Source organism: Mytilus edulis, chromosome 9 (genome assembly GCF_963676685.1).
Source record: "Mytilus edulis chromosome 9, xbMytEdul2.2, whole genome shotgun sequence".
Lineage (NCBI taxonomy): Eukaryota > Metazoa > Mollusca > Bivalvia > Mytilida > Mytilidae > Mytilus > Mytilus edulis.
This window is the reverse complement of record NC_092352.1, coordinates 82983089-83003740: the sequence shown is the minus strand read 5'-3', so window position 1 is coordinate 83003740 and position 20652 is coordinate 82983089. Positions and strand designations below refer to the sequence as shown.

Sequence of the window (20652 nt, the reverse complement as noted above, 5' to 3'; positions counted from 1 at the left end):
GTACACTTAAAGGAAAGAGTACTAATTGTGTAACCCGTTGCGCAATATGCCGACAAGCGTGAAAATAGAAAAAAAAGTCGATAAAATGCATGTCATTCCAAAATAAAGATACAAACGGATGAAAAAAAAGAATTTAAATTATTTAAAAGTTATTTCTTACCTTTCTAACTCTTCGCTTTCTGATAAAATCAGCGCGGTAAATAAGCTCACATGCCGTCTGCTTCTCCATTGCGTAGTGAATGTTTACAACAACAACGCAAAACGATCTATTGCCTCAGGTGTAAATACGGATCAATGCGCACAGTATTATTGACTGCTGACGTCACAGGTCAACACAAAACATTAGTAAACAGACGATAGGAAGTTATTTATATGATATGAATATTCACTACTGCTGATATATGTAATATGGATAATTAATTTTTAAGTCACGAGTTTATATACCGGTTACCGGGGAATTCGATCAATGGAAAATTATGACTTTAAATATCACAATCAGCAGAAATGTAGTCACTGTTTTTAAAGATTTTACAAATAGTTAAAAATAGAACGAAAATAATACGAAGTGGAATTTTAAATAGAACTTCGTGAAAGTTCTATAAAAGTCTATATATATCAATTGTCAGTATTTCGCAAATAAATGACACGATTTATAGACAGAGTGATTAAGATTAAATGACGAAATTGAGATAAACTGAAAGACGAATCATCGATATTGTTATAACACAACCAATAATTATGGTCTTATTTTTAAATCGTGAAAAAATCCATATAAATTCACAATTCCATACGTTACGAATAATTTGCATTTTTATTCAATCAATGAATCATAAACTATTACTAAGCTTTCATTTTTACAAAATAAATAATTTAAGAGTCATTCTAAAGTGAAATCAATATCAATTTTCATGAACTTAAACGAACAAAGAAGCTCGTGGCCAGCGCGCGACAGACGAAAAGCATCACGCAGCACCTGTCCAAGCTGGTGTCCCGCCCTTTTCATATTTAATAGAATTTTTCACAAAAGAACAAACATGTGCAACATTTGGTTAATTCACACGAAGGCATGTGGTCACTATGAAAATGTATGAGGATGTAACACAATTTGTTTCAGATTTAACCTGTCCTTTTAGAAATAAAAAGAAGCGTGACTTTTCAGCTGTTGAGAAATTCTTTCTAAATTATAATTATTAATCGGCCGTTTGCATCCGTCTTTGAATTTTAAACTTCCAAAAACTTACACTGAAATTCATATTTTTTTTTATCAAGGAAGTTTTAAAATTTGTTTGAAATTGTCCACCGGTATTTACGATATTTAATAACTGAAGAAACTATTGTTAAAAAGAGGCGGAATAAAATACATATATAGAAATTATAATTGAAACAATATATTTCCATACTATATATACATGTATATATTCAAATCCGTGTGACTTCCGGATAAAACATGAAACAATTCTACTTGTTTTGTAGGCTTTGGGCATGGTGAAGAACCTTTCTTTTCAATAAATATTATAAGTATACACACATATATATATACGCAATGCTAGGCGGTGGTGTCGTAGAAGTTAGAAAGTAAAGTACAGGTTCCAGCCCCGGCGCCGGGGAGGAAGTTACGAATCAAATCTACGCTAACATCTTTAGGTTGATTTTCTATGCACTTTATATATATACAGTATATAATTTAAAAAAAAAGGTAATTTAAAGCTGATCCGTAACTCGTCCTGTGTCCTTTCGTTGCTTTAGCATGGGTTTATGTAATAATTTGGTTTATTCTCCCCCAAAAAAATAAATAAATAAAAAAATAAAAATAAAACCCCAAACAGACAAACAAACAAAGATCAATGTACGATTTTCATGTACGTAAAAATGTTGATACATGTACTACACAAGAAACTTAGGTTTGAAAAATGCTGTCAAATATTAAGAAAACTACTTTTTTTCTGTTTACTTTTTTGAGTTTTTTTTTTATAGGATAACGAATATTTCATTTCTTCATTATGGTACATTCTTATGTCATTTTTTTCAGATATACATGTACGTCATGCTCATTTGACTCGTTTAGGTTCTGTTATCAAATGAATAGCCAGTCGGAAGTTCGCCCAATCCTTTCAATTTTATTGAGAAATTTGAATTCAGAGAAGAAGTGTCCGAACCGGATATTCTATTCATCCAGCCTGTTGGTGCAAACGGACATATTTTACTCAGATATTTTACTAATATGACATATAGGACCTACATTTACATATAAAAATCTCGGAGATCTTGTAAAAATAAACAGAACTTCATCTGAATTTAGACTTTTATATGACTGTAATGTTCTAGTTTATGCATTATTGTAACTAGATACTAAACAAAAAGTAAGCTACGAATGCACAGAATGAAATCAGCTACATAAAAAAAATTCCATCTATCATGGACCAAAATTCATAAATTATTTTAAGCTTATTTATGACGAAGTTGATTTTTATTGTGATGTAAACCGTCTGTATCTTGTCTTTTGAACCATATCAAGCCTCTACCATTCCTAGTTTGATAATGCACCATGGTCATATAACAGCTATTCATAGATTCAAATGATGGCAAAATTAAAGTTTAATTTATGCATGTTATCTTTTGCCATACGTTAAACTATATATATCACAATTTGGTTAATTCAAATATGCTGCATGGGTCGAAAAAAAATACAAATGCCCGATCAGATGGTGAACACGCCTTTTGATTTTGGAGTTATTTAATTGGTTAAAATTCAAAGTAACAGAAACATATCCACACAGATCGTAACTACTAGTAATCCCATGTCACGAGCGTCTGGCCTTTGTTAGTCTTTTATGAGTTTTTATTTCTGTTTCTTTTATATCTTTCGGAGTTTAGTACAACGTCCATTTTTACTGAACTAGACTAAGTATACATTTTCGTTTACGGGCCAGCTGAAGCACGTCTTTGGGTGTTGGATTTTTCGCTTTATCGAAGACCTATTGGTGTCCGTCGGCTGTTATTTGCTTATTGGTCGGGTTGTTCAGCGTCTTTTTGACACATTCCCATTTCCATTTTCAATTTAATTATGCGACCATGATGGTTATTCGACATATTTCTTACATAGCACCTGCTAAAAGAGAAGAAGAAAACATGCCAATGATATTTAAAGGCGATGCTAAATATACACCTCTACACTCCTTGTGTACTTAGTTACTCTAATAATTTACTGAAAGCTATATTTCGAGTCACGTTTCTCCTTATTAATTATCTGCTATTGATCATTGGCAATTATAGAAGCTAGATGTGTTTAGGATACTAGTATAAAAGTGCATCTTTTTTTTTTATCTGTTTTATTTTCAAGCAATAACTTTTCATAGGGTTAGATAATATATCTTCTAATACGTGATTCCTAACGATATAGCTTATCAAAGTATCTCGACGGGTGTAACATGTGGTGGAGCAGGATCTTCTTAACCCGTCCGGAGCACAGGAGCTCCCGGTTGTCAGTTTGTCATCAATAAACGAGTTTGATTATCTCTTTTGTAGCTTCCGTCTTTCCTTTTTATACACCCATTCTATGGTTATATATATATACATTTTCTGTGAAATCAAATTCAGTTATTTTGATAATCTTGGACAAGGACTTACACGAAAACTCTCTTGATTTATTTGAAAATAATACGTACGTGATAGAAACCCGATTGAGATTGCATTCAAATTTCAAAAACACATAAATGTAAACGATGTTTAACCATTTTTGCATGTTATTTACATAGCTGCAATGGAAACGACAAGCAGTATATCAATGCAGTCAAATTACTTGGTTCTTTACGATGGAAGAGTTCAAACGTCTGAATTGTCCCCTAGTCTATAGAAAATTGTGAATAAATAACAGAAAAAATAACTGTGTGTGATCTCAAAGTAATAAAATAAAGCATCAAGATGATTCACAACTATTCTATATCATGAATATGTCTGTCATGCTACTGCAAGGGTGTATACGAATATTATACAACTGAAGTATCCCGTAAACCATTCGATGTTAACCTAAAACTACAAACAATGTACTAGCAAACCACCATTTACGAAGAATAAGATATTCTGATTTAAGCAGGTTTCACTTAAAGAACGATCATTTCATGTTGCCCCTTTTAATAACCCTTTCACCCCCGGAAATTAGTCTGATTTGACATATTGGTTTGCTTGCTGTTTTGAAAAATGTTTTTTTTTAAAGATATATTTTTTTACCCAACATTTTCTTCACATTTTCTTCGGGAACTGTCCACAGTAATATGACAGTTGTTTTCTAATAGTCTCATGTTCGATATTGTCAGGTTTATGGACTTCTTTCTTTTAGAATATAATAAGCATTGACGTTCGGTAACATATATCACTGACACAATTAACAATTAGAAATGTGAAGATAAATCGTTCTATTGTACTAGTATGTTCATACGACGTACGTGTACATGCGGACTTCTTGTTTATAAAGGTTTTATTTGCGGAATTAATATGTTTATATACATGAAACTAGTGTCTTCCGTTTACTACTTAATGATTCAGTTACTAGAATTAGATGCGGATTACCACGTAGTACATTAAACAGTTAGCGAAAACATCTTATAGTAGTGTATATTTCTTCTTAATGTTTCAGGTATACTTCTCGTATGATTTCTTAGAAAACCAATTGTAAAAGTCTATTTATAATCACAATGAGCTTGAGTATTTATTTGCTACATTTAAAAAAGTTAGCACGTAAACAATAACCACTCAAGTAAAGCATCTAACTTGCAAACATACATTTTTTCTTCCATCAGATCAAATATGTTATGTTTGAATAAGCATGTTTCAAACAATTGATTAGTCTAAAATTATTTTCTGCATATATATAACTTAAACTTTAATTAGAAAAAGATATATAAGTTATAAGCTGTTTTAGTCAACAAGACAGCAACACAACAACAAATAGCAACAATCATTTAGGGATCAACATTAAATCTTCAACTATAAAAAGTTGTCTGTACAATGTGTAGATCTACGGCTCTTAATGGCCTAAAGAATTAACAAAGTGTGCACGTGAAACTATATATTAAATTGATGAATTAGAAACCAGAGACGATGCTACATGTATATCATTGACAATGATAAAGCATTTACTCCGATTTCTAAGTAACAAAAACATATAGATATACTAGAAAAAGACAAAAAAAAAAAAAGGTTCGAATTTCCTGACAAACACATGTTTAACTGTTATTTAAAAAAAAACCGTGCAATGGTAATTTATGCATGAACAGGCAGATCCATAACCAGTTCTTTTTGTTTTTGTTGGGTTTTTGGTTTGTTTTGATTGGAGATGGGATGGTGATACACGTTGCTTTATCCCAAGTTTTAAGTTAAATGGGTTGAGAATCATTGTTGTCCATTCATCATTTCCAAATTTAGTCCAACTGATGTCTCCACTCTAATGTAATACTAATGATTATAGATAATTGAGTTTTAGATGCATATTTTTTATTAGATGTAATTGGCTTTAAATTAGCTGTCAGAAACTGCAAGTACTCTCAGATATGTACTAAGAGTCGTCTTGGTTGTTGGGATGTACAAGTACCCGGCCACGTCCACTCTGTTTTTGTTAGATGTATTCTTATTTTTATTCATCTGATCTAGCCTTTTCAACTGATTTTTATAATTTGTTCTTATGTTGTACTGTAACACTACTGACCGAGGTAAGTGGTATATGGTTGGGATCCCGATAACATGTTTGACCATGTTACATTCTATATGTATGTGCCCGTCTCAAGTCAGGATCCTGTAATGCAGTAATTACCGTTTGTTGATGTGTTTTTGTTTTTCGTTCATTATTTTGTACATACATTTATAGGCCGATATAGTTTTGTCGTTTGAATTGATTTACATTTTGTTATTTCTAGACCTTTTTATGGCTGTCTATGCCGGTTGGGCTTTGCTCATTAATGAAGGCCGTACGGTGACCTATAGTTGTTAATTTCTGTGTCATTGTGGTCTCTTGTGAAGAGTTTGTCTAATTGGCAATCATACCACATTTTCATATTATATTACTGCGAACATATGAATTCAATTTGAAAATATTATTTTTCGTTTTCTTCTCTGAAGTAACCTTATATTGAGTTTAATGTTTAAGGAAGTATCTACTATTAACAGATTAATATATAAACAACTATAAAACGCTGAGAGCATAGACCCGGACATGTATTAAGATATATTATATTATTAGGTTGTAAAGAAAATATGAAAATATTAATCCTAATTGTTAGGAGCGAGCACCTATGTTCATAAATTATATACTTAAAGTACTATAAACTAAATTACATATATTTACTTGTCTTGTTTGTTTAAAAATAATTAAGAAGGATATCGATGCGCCGAGACATGTTTTTTAGTGTAGAAATTATTAGCAATGAAGAATACTAAAAATGTCGGAAATTAAGAAAATAAATAAAAACAAATAGAACAACCCCATATCCTTCAAGTTTAATGTACTGCATTTAACTATATTCAAAGTTTGTTTATTTTTTCCACGAAGATTTTATTTGGAAATTAACTTAAAGTGATCTGAATCTCAGAAAAATGCTTTGACGTTATTTGCCGTCTAGATGGATGATAAGTTGTGTGTTCTATACAAATATAAGAGAATTTTTGGTAAAAACCTATTGAGTATAGAAATATATACAATTTTACTATGGGGTCAAAAAGAGAAATTTCCAAAACGCAGGCTTAGTCTGTAATCAAATAAAGAAATTTCCAAGATATTATTAAATGCAGCATATGTATGCATTGGAACATTTTACTTTGAAATTCAATATGTAGCGTTTTGATAAACATAACCACTTTGTAACGAATAACAGTTACACAACTTTAAAAGGTTTAAAACTGTGTTTAATTGTTTGACCAACCGAGAAATAACGAATATTGAAAAACAATATTATTGTGTAATCCTTGATTTTATCAGTTTATGTGACGTCATTCTTAGTCCATATATATTGTTTGCGTGTTTTGTTCACATAAACTTATCATAGATACCAGGCTTAAAACTTTGTACACCAATGCGAAACCTTTTATAACATAATCTATATTTTGTATTTCCTAAATAAATGCTTCCTAGTTGAGTGTAATAAAGATAAGAAGAGTCTTAAGTTGGTTGTAGTTTTATTATACTATACAAGTACACACCCGTGATATCGCGTGTCCGTGACTGAATTAAAGTATATAACACTGCCTAAACCTTATTTTAGTAATTGGTATTGTCATCTGATAAAGTCATGTCGATTATAAGATACACAGTTTTCTCTGCTTTCAAATCTTTCTGTTTGAACCCGTCGACCTGGAACTTATCAATTATTGGAAATATTAATTATTTGGAAAACAAAAGGTCCAGGCTATCCAGGAATGGGGTATTTTTTAATCAACAGCATTGTCCTATATTAGTTATCTTAGAAAGTCTTGCTGATTGCTGAATAAAGCTACAATAGGGAACAATTTGACAATGATTGAATTTAGTAGTGTCAGCCCTTTGATTATGACCCGTGTATATAGCAAAATCCTAAATACACCGTTTGGTGGTGCGCCTGTCAAATGCGGAACGTACAGATAAGGTAATAGCTAACAGGTGAATATACTGTTGGTATCGGTATCGGATTAGACCCGGAACTTGTTAATAATTGGCAATATTAATTATGTGGAAAACAAAAGGGTCTGGAGTGGTGTAATTTATAATCTACACCATTGTCCTATATTAGTTATATATAGAGTTGAATTCTTTGATTTGTCGTTTTTACCCGATGACGGCTGACAAATTGGACCTCGTAATTTTAGTATTATAGATACATACATCATGTACATTGTATATTCCATATTCAAACATTTAAACTTTTCCAGAATGTCCGAGGAAGCCGAATATTTTTATTTTTCACTCCAAATAGCTGGGATTGGTTATTTTGTTTACTTCATAAAATTGACGTGTTGTTTTTATTAGATCAATGCCAATAATCACCCCACGTTTCTCTGGGGTTTCTAATTAATAATAAACTCATTAGGCATTTGGATTTTGAAAAATGAAGATTTACGTAGAACTGTATCGATGATTTGTCCGTATCTATTATTTACATTAATTAAATGATTGGGTTTGAAATTAGAGAAACATTCTCACCACCATTTAGTAAACCAAAACTGAAAAACTTCAAAATATATGTACGTCACAGTATAGATTTGACGATGCAGCTTCAACAACAGTACACGGAATATGACCTTGTGAAATGGCCAGATAAATGTAAAAGGGTAAAATATGTTTTGACCTACAATGAGGGAATTGATGTCATAATAATAAAAACTACACTGATAATCTCTAATGTAAATGTCACCCCAAAACCTGAGAAAAAAGGCATTGAAGTTCAAATGAATATTATTATTGCAGCTGTACAATAAAAAGGTGACATAATAATATGGCTTTGTTTAAAAGAGGGACGAAAGATACCAAAGGGACAGTCAAACTCATAAATCTAAAATAAACCGACAACGCCATGGCACAAGTTTGATAGTAATAAAAACTCTTATTAATGAGAAGCTTACCCTTCCGGAGCACCTGCGATCAACCATTTTTTTTTAGAGATTTCGTGTTGCTTAGTCTTTATTTTTCTATGTTTTTTTTGTTTTGTGTTTTCCCTTTTAAGCCATTACATTGTCAGTTTATTTACGATTTATACGTTTGACTGTCCCTCTGGTGTCCGTCGCCCCTCTTTTCCCTCTTTTTGGATGTTATAAAAAATGAGACTCGATACGTAACGCAACGGGTTCCAACAGTTGTTAGGAAGTATCAGGAAAGCCTGTTCCTACCGTTAAGGGTTCATAGATAATGTTTGTGTGACTGTTTTAACTCTCTCGTTCTTATTTCATGTTTTTGTCTTTACTCCAGACTAATGTTTTGTTCTGAACTACGCCTTTCATACATAATTTATAGTTTTACTTTTGGTTTGTCCGGGCCCTTGTGGTTGCATAATATTTAGTGTAAAGTACAAGCAAATGTATTATCATCAGCTATATAGATTACAAAAACTACGTGATTATATGTTGTAGGATACAGGTGATACGTGATGATATGTTGTAGGATACAGATGATACGTGATGATATGTTGTAGGATACAGATGATACGTGATGATATGTTGTAGGATACAGATGATACGTGATGATATGTTGTAGGATACAGGTGATACGTGATGATATGTTGTAGGATACAGGTGATACGTGATGATATGTTGTAGGATTCAGATGATACGTGATGATATGTTGTAGGATACAGGTGATACGTGATGATATGTTGTAGGATTCAGGAAATGCATAAAATTACAACGCGTTACTTATCTGTCTTCAAACACAATTTCTCAGATATTTTTAAACTCATTGCGACTGTTTATTTTGAAATTTTATTTAAAGGGTTTCATTATAACGACAACTTAGTGACACGTGTATACCGATACAGAAACTAAATAATCAAAATTATCACTTAAATTTCCAACCACATGTAGGTTGAAATACTTGACGTACTTTGTACGATTTAGCGTGAGATTTTCATTTTTCAGTAAATACGCAGTGATAAGTTATTTTGTTTATTTAATAAAAAAAAAGTAATATGATAGTAAAATAATACAGAAATTTAAGAAAAAAGAGACGGACAGTTCCTTAACAAATGATAAAATCAAAAGTTCAAAGAGTTGAAAAAATAATTGAAAAAATGACTGTCATAGGCATTTCCTAAAGTATAACATGGTAGATTGAACCTAGTTTGATAGTGAGCTAAACATATCGCTTGTGTGACAGTCGCAAAGAATTACACTATATGAGCAAAACATACAAAAATAAAAGACAAATAAAGGCAACAGTAGTATACCGCTGTTCAAAATTAATCCATCGATTGAGAAAAAAAAACCCAAATCCAGGTTATAAACCAAAACTGAAGGAAATACATCAAATATAAGAGGAGAACTACGACACAACAGAAACACAACATTAAAATGTAACACACACAGAAACGAACTATAATATAAATATGGCAATTTTCCTGACTTGGTACAGTAACCAGTGACGCTCTGATGAAGAAAGTTCGAAGGCCAAAACAAGTACAAAGTTGAAGATAAAATCATATAAAATTGGAATACAGCATTCGAGATATGATATAACCTTAATCACTTTAAAAATAAATACCGATAACTATATATTTAAACGAAGGCAAACAGAAATTGTTGAGATGTTGCTTTTCAATCATCCATGCACGTATTCCTTTTTCTGGGGTTCTCTAATTTAAAATGTTTCGATAATCCGTAAGTTTTTTTACACTTATTAAATAAATGAGATTACAATGGATAGTTTAAACAAAAAAAATTCCCCACAATATATTAAAACAAATTATAGAGATTTAAATAGGTTAAAGTTTTAAAATACATGTACGTCACTGTAAATTTAATAATGAAGCGTTATGCACATTTCATGGAATATGATCTTTTCAAATGCTCAGAGAAATTTAAAAGGATGAACAGATTAAATATTAGACCAACTTAAAACTGTAAGTGAGGGAACTGATGTCATTTAAATAATAGTTACACATGCAATTCTTTATGTTAAGGTCATCCTCATGTCCAGAGAAAAAATGAATTGAAGTTCAAATGTGTTGTTATAGCAACAGCTATACAACATAACAGGGGTTTGTTTAACATAGTTAATAAAGGTGTCCTCTAAAGCTTGTTTGCTTATAAAAAAAGACACAGTACTCGTTAAGTTAAACGACGGGTTTTAACCGTTGGCAGGAAGTGCCACGAAAGCCTATTCTTTTCTAAGGGTTCATATATTGCGAAGTATGTTATAAGTTTTTTGCTGAATGTTCGTTTGACTATTTTCAACCTCTCGTCTATTTTTCATACATTTGTCTGTCCTCCCGACTAATGTTTTGTTTTAAGTTACGATTTTCTTATTTTTAAAAATTTGTAGTTTGACTTTCGGTTTTCCCACTTGAAGTCGCATATGACTTAGTGTTAGGTACGAGCAGGAAATTTACTATCATCAGCTTTACAGATTATAAAAATACTATTGATTATAGACGAAGCCGTTTGTTATGATACAGATAATGCATGGTTTTCCGTTGTGCGCATGTAAAATATACCTCTACATTATTTTTAAATATGAAGATAAGTTTATTTTACTTGCAGAATTCTAAAATATTTTAAATCAATTAATGTTCTTTATTCCTAGCAATGCTTTGACCAGATATTCGAATTTAAGAAATTTGCATCACAACATAATGGTGTTTCTTTTGATATTTGCATGATCGAGAAAGACAGCATCATTTGTATCCCAAGAATTCCTGAAAATTGAACCTGCCTTAATACGCAATTAAAAAATGTTGTCTTTTGTTGCTGTTTATTATGTTTGTTTTTCGCAAATTGGTTTGTTATCAAGTGTCTCGTTTGATTTGTTTTATATTTTTCATGTTTGAACCTTTTATAGCCCACTACACTGTATTTTTTTTCCTTCTGATTATTGAAGTCCTTACGGTCGTTTATAATTGCTCACATGCACTTCCTTCGAACTTTGTTGGATATTTTTCTCATTGGCAATTATACTACATCTTATCTTTATTTTGATATAAAGCGAGAAAAAATGCCTAAAAGCACAAAAAGTAACTAATCTGTCATCAAACACAATTTCACTGATATTTTAAACGCATTGCAACTTTCCATATTGAAATTATATTTATTTATTGAAGGGTTTTAATAGTAACAATCACATAGTGACACGTGCATACTGGTACAGAAACTAAATGATCAAACTTATCTGGGAATTTTTTATCTGCAGGTACATAGATATTAAAGATTAAAAGGTTGTAATACTCGTACAATGTACTTTGTACAATATATGTATATTGAACAACAATACTAAACAGAGTTCGGGTCAGTTATAAGACCTTTTAGAATTAGCCATGGAATGTCAGTAATAGTTCTAGAAAAGAGGGACGAAAGATACCAAAGGGACAGTCAAACTCATAAATCTAAAACAAACCGACAACGCCATGGCTAAAAATGAAAAAGACAAACAAACAACAGCACACACGACACAACATAGAAAACTAAAGAATAAAAAACACGAACCCCACCAAAAAACTAGGGGTGATCTCAGGTGCTCCGGAAGGGTAAGCAGATCCTGCTCCACATGCGGCACCCGTCGTGTTGCTTATGTGATACTGTTCATTGACACAGTATCTGACAGTGCTACTCTAAATTTTATTCCTACAATTGTTTTCGACAGTTACTTAGTCTTATTTGATTAATATCTATAAGTGTTCTTACTTATATAGTATTTATTGGATTTATCTGTTTTCATTTTACATTACAATTAACTTTTGTGTTTAAAAACAAAATGTTCTCTTGTATTGCTTGCTTACTTTTGTGATTATTATTGCTTATTTGTTTTTCGGTTTTCCGTTTCCTTTTCCTTTTGCCTATTTATTTTTGTTATCAGTTAATATAAACTTATGCATCATACTACTAAACCAGATACATGCATACATCATATCATAAGATTAAATGACATTATCTCAAGCTCAATCAGGTATACGTAGGTATGAAACACTTGCCAAAATATTCCAGATCCTGCTAGTAATACAGTTTGTACCTTATAAAATTTTTGGGCAGCTTTATCCTGGAACAGAGTCCGATAGATTTTCCATATAACATGTTCTGACGGTTATATTATAGAACATATCCTGACAGTTATATTACAGAACATATCCTGACAGTTCTATTATAGAACATACCCTGACATTTATACTATGGAAAACAGTAAAATCTTAAAAATAATGAACTCAGAGGAAAATTTAATCGTAAAGTCCCTTATCAAATGGCAAAATCAAATGACAAAACACATCAAACGAATGGACAGCAACTGTCATATCCTGGACTTGGTACAGGCATTTTAAAATGTAAAACATGGTGGATTGAACCTTGTTTTATAGCGTTAAACCTCTCACTAGTATGACAGTCGCACATCAAATTCCGTTATATTTACAACGATGCGTGAACAAAACAGACTAAATAAAATTCTGAGAATATACTATATCATAGATCCTGACAGGTCTACTATATCATAGATTCTGACAGGTTTACTTTAGCATATATTCTGACAGGTCTACTGTAGCATAGATTCTGACAAGTCTACTTTAGCATAGATTTTGACAGGTGCTTACACAAAAAAACATTCAGACAGTTATACTATGGAACGTAATCTGACAGTTCTACTATAGAACAGATTTAGACATTTCACTATAGAACATATTCTGAAATTTCTACCAAAGAAATGATTCAGACAGTTGTCTGTTAGAACATATATTTAGACAGTTCTATGTAAGAGCATATCCACACAGTTCACAATGAAATTTATCCTGACAGTTTTACTGAAGAACATAATCAGTCAGTTCTACGATAACATTTATGCAACAGGTTAGAACACACACACATTTTCATGTATATGACAGATGATTTACTATGTGTTTTTGTTGTCATTCACATCCATGTGTTCGTTTGCTTGATTTTAGCTAGGGTGAACTCTTCTAAACGTAAGCGTTATTCTATTTTCACAATTTGTATTATCAGAAGAAAATGCTTCATATTTTTGGTATAATATAAGGTATTAAACCTTGCCTTTTGAGGAGCACCTGAGATCAACCCCAGTTTTTTGTGGGGTTCGTGTTACAAATGTGTTACTTTGTCTTTAGTTTTCTATGATGTGTCTTCTGTACTATTATTTGTCTGTTTGTCTTTTTATTTTTAGCCACGGCGTTGTCAGTTTGTTTTTGATTTAGGAGTTTGACTCTCCCTCTAATATCTTTCGTCCCTCTTTTAAATTATACTGCAATTATATAATGCTGATATTCACATTTTAATTTTTTTAAGGAAGGTCCGCGAATTTTCATTTGTCAATACATTATTGGATTGAGGATTTGTTTAAATTTCTAAAACTGTCATGGTTTTAATCAATGGCATTAACCATCACACCTACGACTTTTTCTGAGGTTTTGTTGTCTGTAATATACACACTAGGTACTTGTAATTTTTAGAAATGACGATTTATTTACAAATGTTTTGATTTTTTTTTCCGATTTATAAATATTTTATAAATAACTGGTTTGAATTTGGACAGTTTAGAATATGTTAACAACATTTTATGTTTGTATTTGGAAAAATAGTTATACTCTTTACATGTACCAGAAAGATTCCCACCATGATAAATCATAATGATTAAACACAAAAAAACAAAAATAGATTCAAATTCAAAAGTTTAAAAATATTGTACCGCAGGAAATTAGATTCAGCTTTGTATTTTTTGTTATTGAAATTTTACTTTTAACAGAAAGAATTTCACCATATAATAAAACACTAAAACCACAACACTAAAAACAAAACACCCCGGAAAAAAAACACACAGAAAAAAATGAAAAAAATAAGATATTTCAGTTAAGAAGATTCCGCAGCCAAATATTCAAATTTTCATTTCGACATTTTGCATGATATTGAGGGACAGCACAATTTGTATTCAATGATTTCCTGATGATCGAAACTCTTTAAATACGTACTCAGAAGGGAACAGTTTCTGACATATGCTGTTATAGCATAGAACAGTTTAATTTAGTTATACCCTAGAATGATTTTGACAATTCTATCTTAACATTGATGGACTGTTTGATCTGTTTACATAGTTACTATGTATTTTATTTCAATCTTTACCCTCTCTATTCAAATAGATGTCTATGACTTCAAACAAGTAAATTAGGTTATCGTTGCATATTGTTCTTTTTATGATTTTGATTTATTTGTTGTTGTTATTATTGTATAAAAAGCAACATAATACTTATAAATCACCTAAACTGTATGTTTCATTACATAGATTATAATAAGATATTCAAAGATCAACCAGCTTAACGTACATGTAGGTATAAAACACGTGGTCTTGATGATATTTTTTGAAATATAAGCTTTATGTACACGTTTAGGGTTTGCATTTCCACAATCAAAATGTTTCATATTCGAGAGGATAAGATGTATGTTTAGTCTTCAACAATAGATTTTTAGATACACTGCATATGTTCCTGACCATATGAGTATATACTCATGTATGGTCATGACCATATCGGTATATACTCATATGTTCCGACCATACACGTATGGTCTTGGTACTTAACACGTATACTTTAAATACGCATAACCTCTTCATAAGGTATAACCCTTTTAGTTGTCACGTCATTAAAAAGGTGGTTTAATATATCTCAAGAATAAAAAAAAGTTTAATCAAATAAAAATAAGCAGTTTCACACAGTTAATTTTACTCACTATCATTAAGTACAATAAGAAGATGTCAAAATCAAAGGCTCAAAGAAAGTTTTGTTACTTTACGTATACCGGTGGTGGACGGGGCGTCTGGTTATTTATCACGTTTATTGTGTAAAGTAGATGACATCACCGGCAAGGGCCATAGTTTATTTATGATGTCCTGTGAATATTGTGTACTGCAGTCATGTTACGATATTATTGAAGAGCTAAAGCTTCTTAAAAACACCATAGATACATCAGAATGGCCCGATACCTCAGTATCACTACACGCAGTCGGAAGAAGGCTAGCTTTTCACTCGCAAGCAAAATGTGTAACTGAAAAGGATCGTACATAACCAAGACATGCAAATGCAGAAAAGCTATGGTACCGTGTGGAAGTAAATGTCACCCTAAGAATGCTTGCAAGAATACAACTAGCGATGAAAACTAAAATCAAATATAACTGACGCATCTATATTTAATGTTTATGTAGCCTTTCAATTATAAAATTAATACATTTCTATGTAACCGTCATTGTCCTTTTTTTTAAATAAAGTTTATTGTATTATTGAAACGTTTCCAATGCATTTTTTAAAACATACCTATATGGTCCGAATACTCATGTAGTCCGGCCCGTTAATAACTAAACGAGTATATACTCATATGGTCCGACCATACGCGTATGGTGAGACCATATGAGTATACGCACATGGTCATGCCCAAATACTGATATGGTCCGGAACATGTACATTAAATTCATAGTTTTCCTTTCCGTAAGGTAAGAGGAAGATAGAGAATTTTATTGTTCTGAAAAATGCTTGAAAAGCTGAAATTTTTTTATCTTCCTATAATTGTTTAGTTGTGTCTTGTAAATCAGTGGTGTTAATTTTCCCACGTATATATATATGACTTTTTCTGAGAATTGTTTTACTTTCCACATTCACACGAATCATTTGTCGTTTTTATAATGCAGATTTACGAAGATGTTTTTCAATATTTTGTCAGATTTATTTATAAAAAGAAATGATATGCGACAGTTTTACAAAATAACATATTTTTTCAGCAATTCAAATTCATATTATACTTTTGCATGATTTAAAAGAAAGATTATCCTCATAATAGTTGAATATAAACAAATTAATTCAAAAGGTTAAAATACATGTGTTTCAACAGCGTCATAACCAGTGCACAGATTATGATCTTGTGAAATAACCAAATTGAATAAGAGGACTTTAAGACCTACGTCAAGTCTCAAACGAGGTTATTGATGTCATCAACATTGATAATCACAGTTAACCTTTATGGTACAGCCACTATCGGGACTAACGAAAACAACATTTGCATTGAAGGTCAAATGTGTTAGTTTTACTGCAGCTGGAGAATAATTCAAATTATACTTTTGACAGACAGTTTCTACCCATAATAGTTTAAGACAACGAAACATATTCAAAAGGTTAAAATACATGTGTTCACAGTTAATTAGATTTAGCAGCGTCATAAACAGTACACGAAAGATGATCTTGTGAATTAACAAGACAGAAAAAAGCGAACAAAAAGAATTAAAGTTTAAGACCTACGTAAAGTTTTAAATGTAATAATTGATGTAAGAAAAGATAATCACAGTAAATCTTATTGTCAATGTCACCCTCGAGACCAGAGAAAAACATAGTTACTGTTGAAGGTCAAATTGTATTAGTTTTACAGCACCTTTACATTTAAAAGATAACGTGATTACATGGTTTCGCTGTATAGAAATGAGTATCACAACTGGTAGATCAAGAAATGACAGGAGGTCTGTTCTCATAAAAAACGGCTGATAAGTTGATCAATCATAATAAGTGTTTTGCTTTAAGTTCTTTTGACTATTTTTCTCCTTTAGTATTGTTCGCTATGTGGTCGTAGGTTTGTCTATTCGCCGTACCAATGATTTGTTTTAGTTACGCTTTTGGTATACATGTTGTAGAGAGTTTTAGACGCAAGATATATGAGAGGCTTGATTGTCAGTTTTGAGCACAAAAAAATTATAAATAACAGGGAATTTAAGAATACAACTAGCGATGAAAACTAAAATCAAATATAACTGACGCATCTATATTTAATGTTTATGTAGCCTTTCAATTATAAAATTAATACATTTCTATGTAACCGTCATTGTCCTTTTTTTTAAATAAAGTTTATTGTATTATTGAAACGTTTCCAATGCATTTTTTAAAACATACCTATATGGTCCGAATACTCATGTAGTCCGGCCCGTTAATAACTAAACGAGTATATACTCATATGGTCCGACCATACGCGTATGGTGAGACCATATGAGTATACGCACATGGTCATGCCCAAATACTGATATGGTCCGGAACATGTACATTAAATTCATAGTTTTCCTTTCCGTAAGGTAAGAGGAAGATAGAGAATTTTATTGTTCTGAAAAATGCTTGAAAAGCTGAAATTTTTTTATCTTCCTATAATTGTTTAGTTGTGTCTTGTAAATCAGTGGTGTTAATTTTCCCACGTATATATATGACTTTTTCTGAGAATTGTTTTACTTTCCACATTCACACGAATCATTTGTCGTTTTTATAATGCAGATTTACGAAGATGTTTTTCAATATTTTGTCAGATTTATTTATAAAAAGAAATGATATGCGACAGTTTTACAAAATAACATATTTTTTCAGCAATTCAAATTCATATTATACTTTTGCATGATTTAAAAGAAAGATTATCCTCATAATAGTTGAATATAAACAAATTAATTCAAAAGGTTAAAATACATGTGTTTCAACAGCGTCATAACCAGTGCACAGATTATGATCTTGTGAAATAACCAAATTGAATAAGAGGACTTTAAGACCTACGTCAAGTCTCAAACGAGGTTATTGATGTCATCAACATTGATAATCACAGTTAACCTTTATGGTACAGCCACTATCGGGACTAACGAAAACAACATTTGCATTGAAGGTCAAATGTGTTAGTTTTACTGCAGCTGGAGAATAATTCAAATTATACTTTTGACAGACAGTTTCTACACATAATAGTTTAAGACAACGAAACATATTCAAAAGGTTAAAATACATGTGTTCACAGTTAATTAGATTCAGCAGCGTCATAAACAGTACACAAAAGATGATCTTGTGAATTAACAAGACAGAAAAAAGCGAACAAAAAGAATTAAAGTTTAAGACCTACGTAAAGTTTTAAATGTAATAATTGATGTCAGAAAAGATAATCACAGTAAATCTTAATGTCAATGTCACCCTCGAGACAAGAGAAAAACAAACTTACTATTGAAGGTCAAATTGTATTGGTTTTACAGCACCTTTACATTTAAAAGATTACATGGTTTCGCTGTATAGAAATGAGTATCACAACGGGTTCCACCGTAGAACAAGAAATGACAGGAGGCCTGTTCTCATAAAAAACGGCTGATAAGTTGATCAATCATAATAAGTGTTTTGCTTTAAGTTCTTTTGACTATTTTTCTCCTTTGTCAGTTTTGAGCACTCAAGAAAAAATTATAAATAACAGGGAATTTGGGACAATATGTAGATACGTGTATTTCAAGTGCGGAAATTATGTGAATGAAAATACTGAAAATTTCTGGAAATAAAAGAAAGAAAATATTAAATATATAAACTGTATTGATGTTATACACTTTTTACTTAATTTCATGCAAAATTATGTTTTATTTAAATACTCGAACTGAAAAACAATTGCATAGCGACATTTTTTTTTACTATCGTTTTATATTATAGCTTACCAGATCTGATTGCGATTTTAAACCAAAAATATATGATTAGAATTGTTCATTTAAAAATTATAGATTTTAGTTATATCTTGTTATCATTGTTATGTTTTTTTTGTTGTTGTTGGGGTTATAAATAAACACAAAAAATATCCGTGATAATGATACTACACCACATATATTGTACATGTACATGTATGTATCAATAATTGAGATTATATATAATATAAGATTATATATAATATAAGATTAAGGCCAATCAGTTAAACGTTAGTATAAAAGACTACCCGAATATATCCCTATTCTGCAAATTCTACCGTTTTTGGACAGTTTTAACATATACCATATTCTGACAAGTCTACACTTGAATTTCTTTGTGAAAATTAAATCCTAGATCAGTGTAAAACAGATACAAATATTTATGTAACATATTTTTTGGATAGTTACGAAGTATATTACCAAACGGGAGCTTGATATTTTATAAATTTCAGTACATGTTAGGATTGGACTCCTAAAACGGTTATGTTGTGTCTATTTGAATCAATTCTAGAAGCCATCCCACTACTTCCTTAAGGGACATTCTACTTTACAAGTTTTCTATATACAATACACTTGAGGCATTTGTAATTAAATAAAATGATGATTTACGTGTGAACTAGTTCTATGTTTTGCCCGATTTATTAATTCGATTATTCATTAAATATATATTAACAAATTTAAAATTGTTCGACGTGTATTGTGTCAGGCACTATATGTACCTTCATAACGTGTAAATACGACACATATTGATAATATTTTATAGTATAATTTTCCTAACATAGTTTAAAATAAAATATTGAAATACTTTATTTGTAATGTATTTTGTTCTTGATTTCTATTGATAACTTGTCAATAGCGGAACAGGAACTTTCTTCACCTTCCGGGGACAATGATTCACTTCGGTTTATAGTAGGGTCTATTGTTTTCATATATTGTGTTTTGTGATATACAGTTTTCCTTCCTCCCTTTTTCTTTTGGCAATTGTGTTTTTTGTCTGTCATTGACTGTCCATTTCCCTCATTTTAAAATTAATTACTTGCTCGTCTTAACATTTTTTGTAAACAGATAACTTTCATAAATAATAAATAAGAAATCTGAATAGAAAACGAATGATCAAGATTTGAAATAAACTAAATGAACACAATAAGGACGTACATTGTACCTCACGTGCAGTCTTGTTAGTTTTCATCAACCTTATTTTTTCCATTTCAACAATGTTACCATCTTTGTTCTTAAGATGTCCTGTACCAAGTCAAGAAAATGGCCATTGTTATATTATAGTTCGTTTCTGTGAATGTTACATTTTAATGTTGTGTTTCTGTTGAGTCGTATTTCTCCTCTTATATTTGATGCGTTTTCCTCAGTTTTAGTTCACTTTGTAACCCGGATTTGTTTTTTTTTCTCTCAATCGGTTTATGAATTTAGAACAGCAGTACACTACTGTTTATCATTTTGACGAACTTCGGGGAATACTTCATACTATCTTGTTCGTAGTTTTCTTT

The 20652-nt window shown here is 31.1% G+C and overlaps 1 protein-coding gene across 2 annotated transcripts in view; it reads right to left on the bottom strand.

The window, feature by feature from the left end:
- The window catches only part of LOC139489189 (chromobox protein homolog 7-like), a 14951-nt gene extending 13444 nt beyond the window's left edge, over window positions 1–1507 (bottom strand). The window contains exon 1 of one of the 2 annotated variants that reach the window (XM_071275372.1): window positions 161–1507. In XM_071275372.1, the coding sequence (XP_071131473.1) occupies window positions 161–229 (69 nt within the window). In that variant the 5' untranslated portion in view covers window positions 230–1507. The remainder of the gene's footprint in view (window positions 1–160) is intronic. The other variant, XM_071275373.1, reaches the window with a different exon arrangement.
- Between the last annotated feature and the right edge of the window lie 19145 nt (window positions 1508–20652).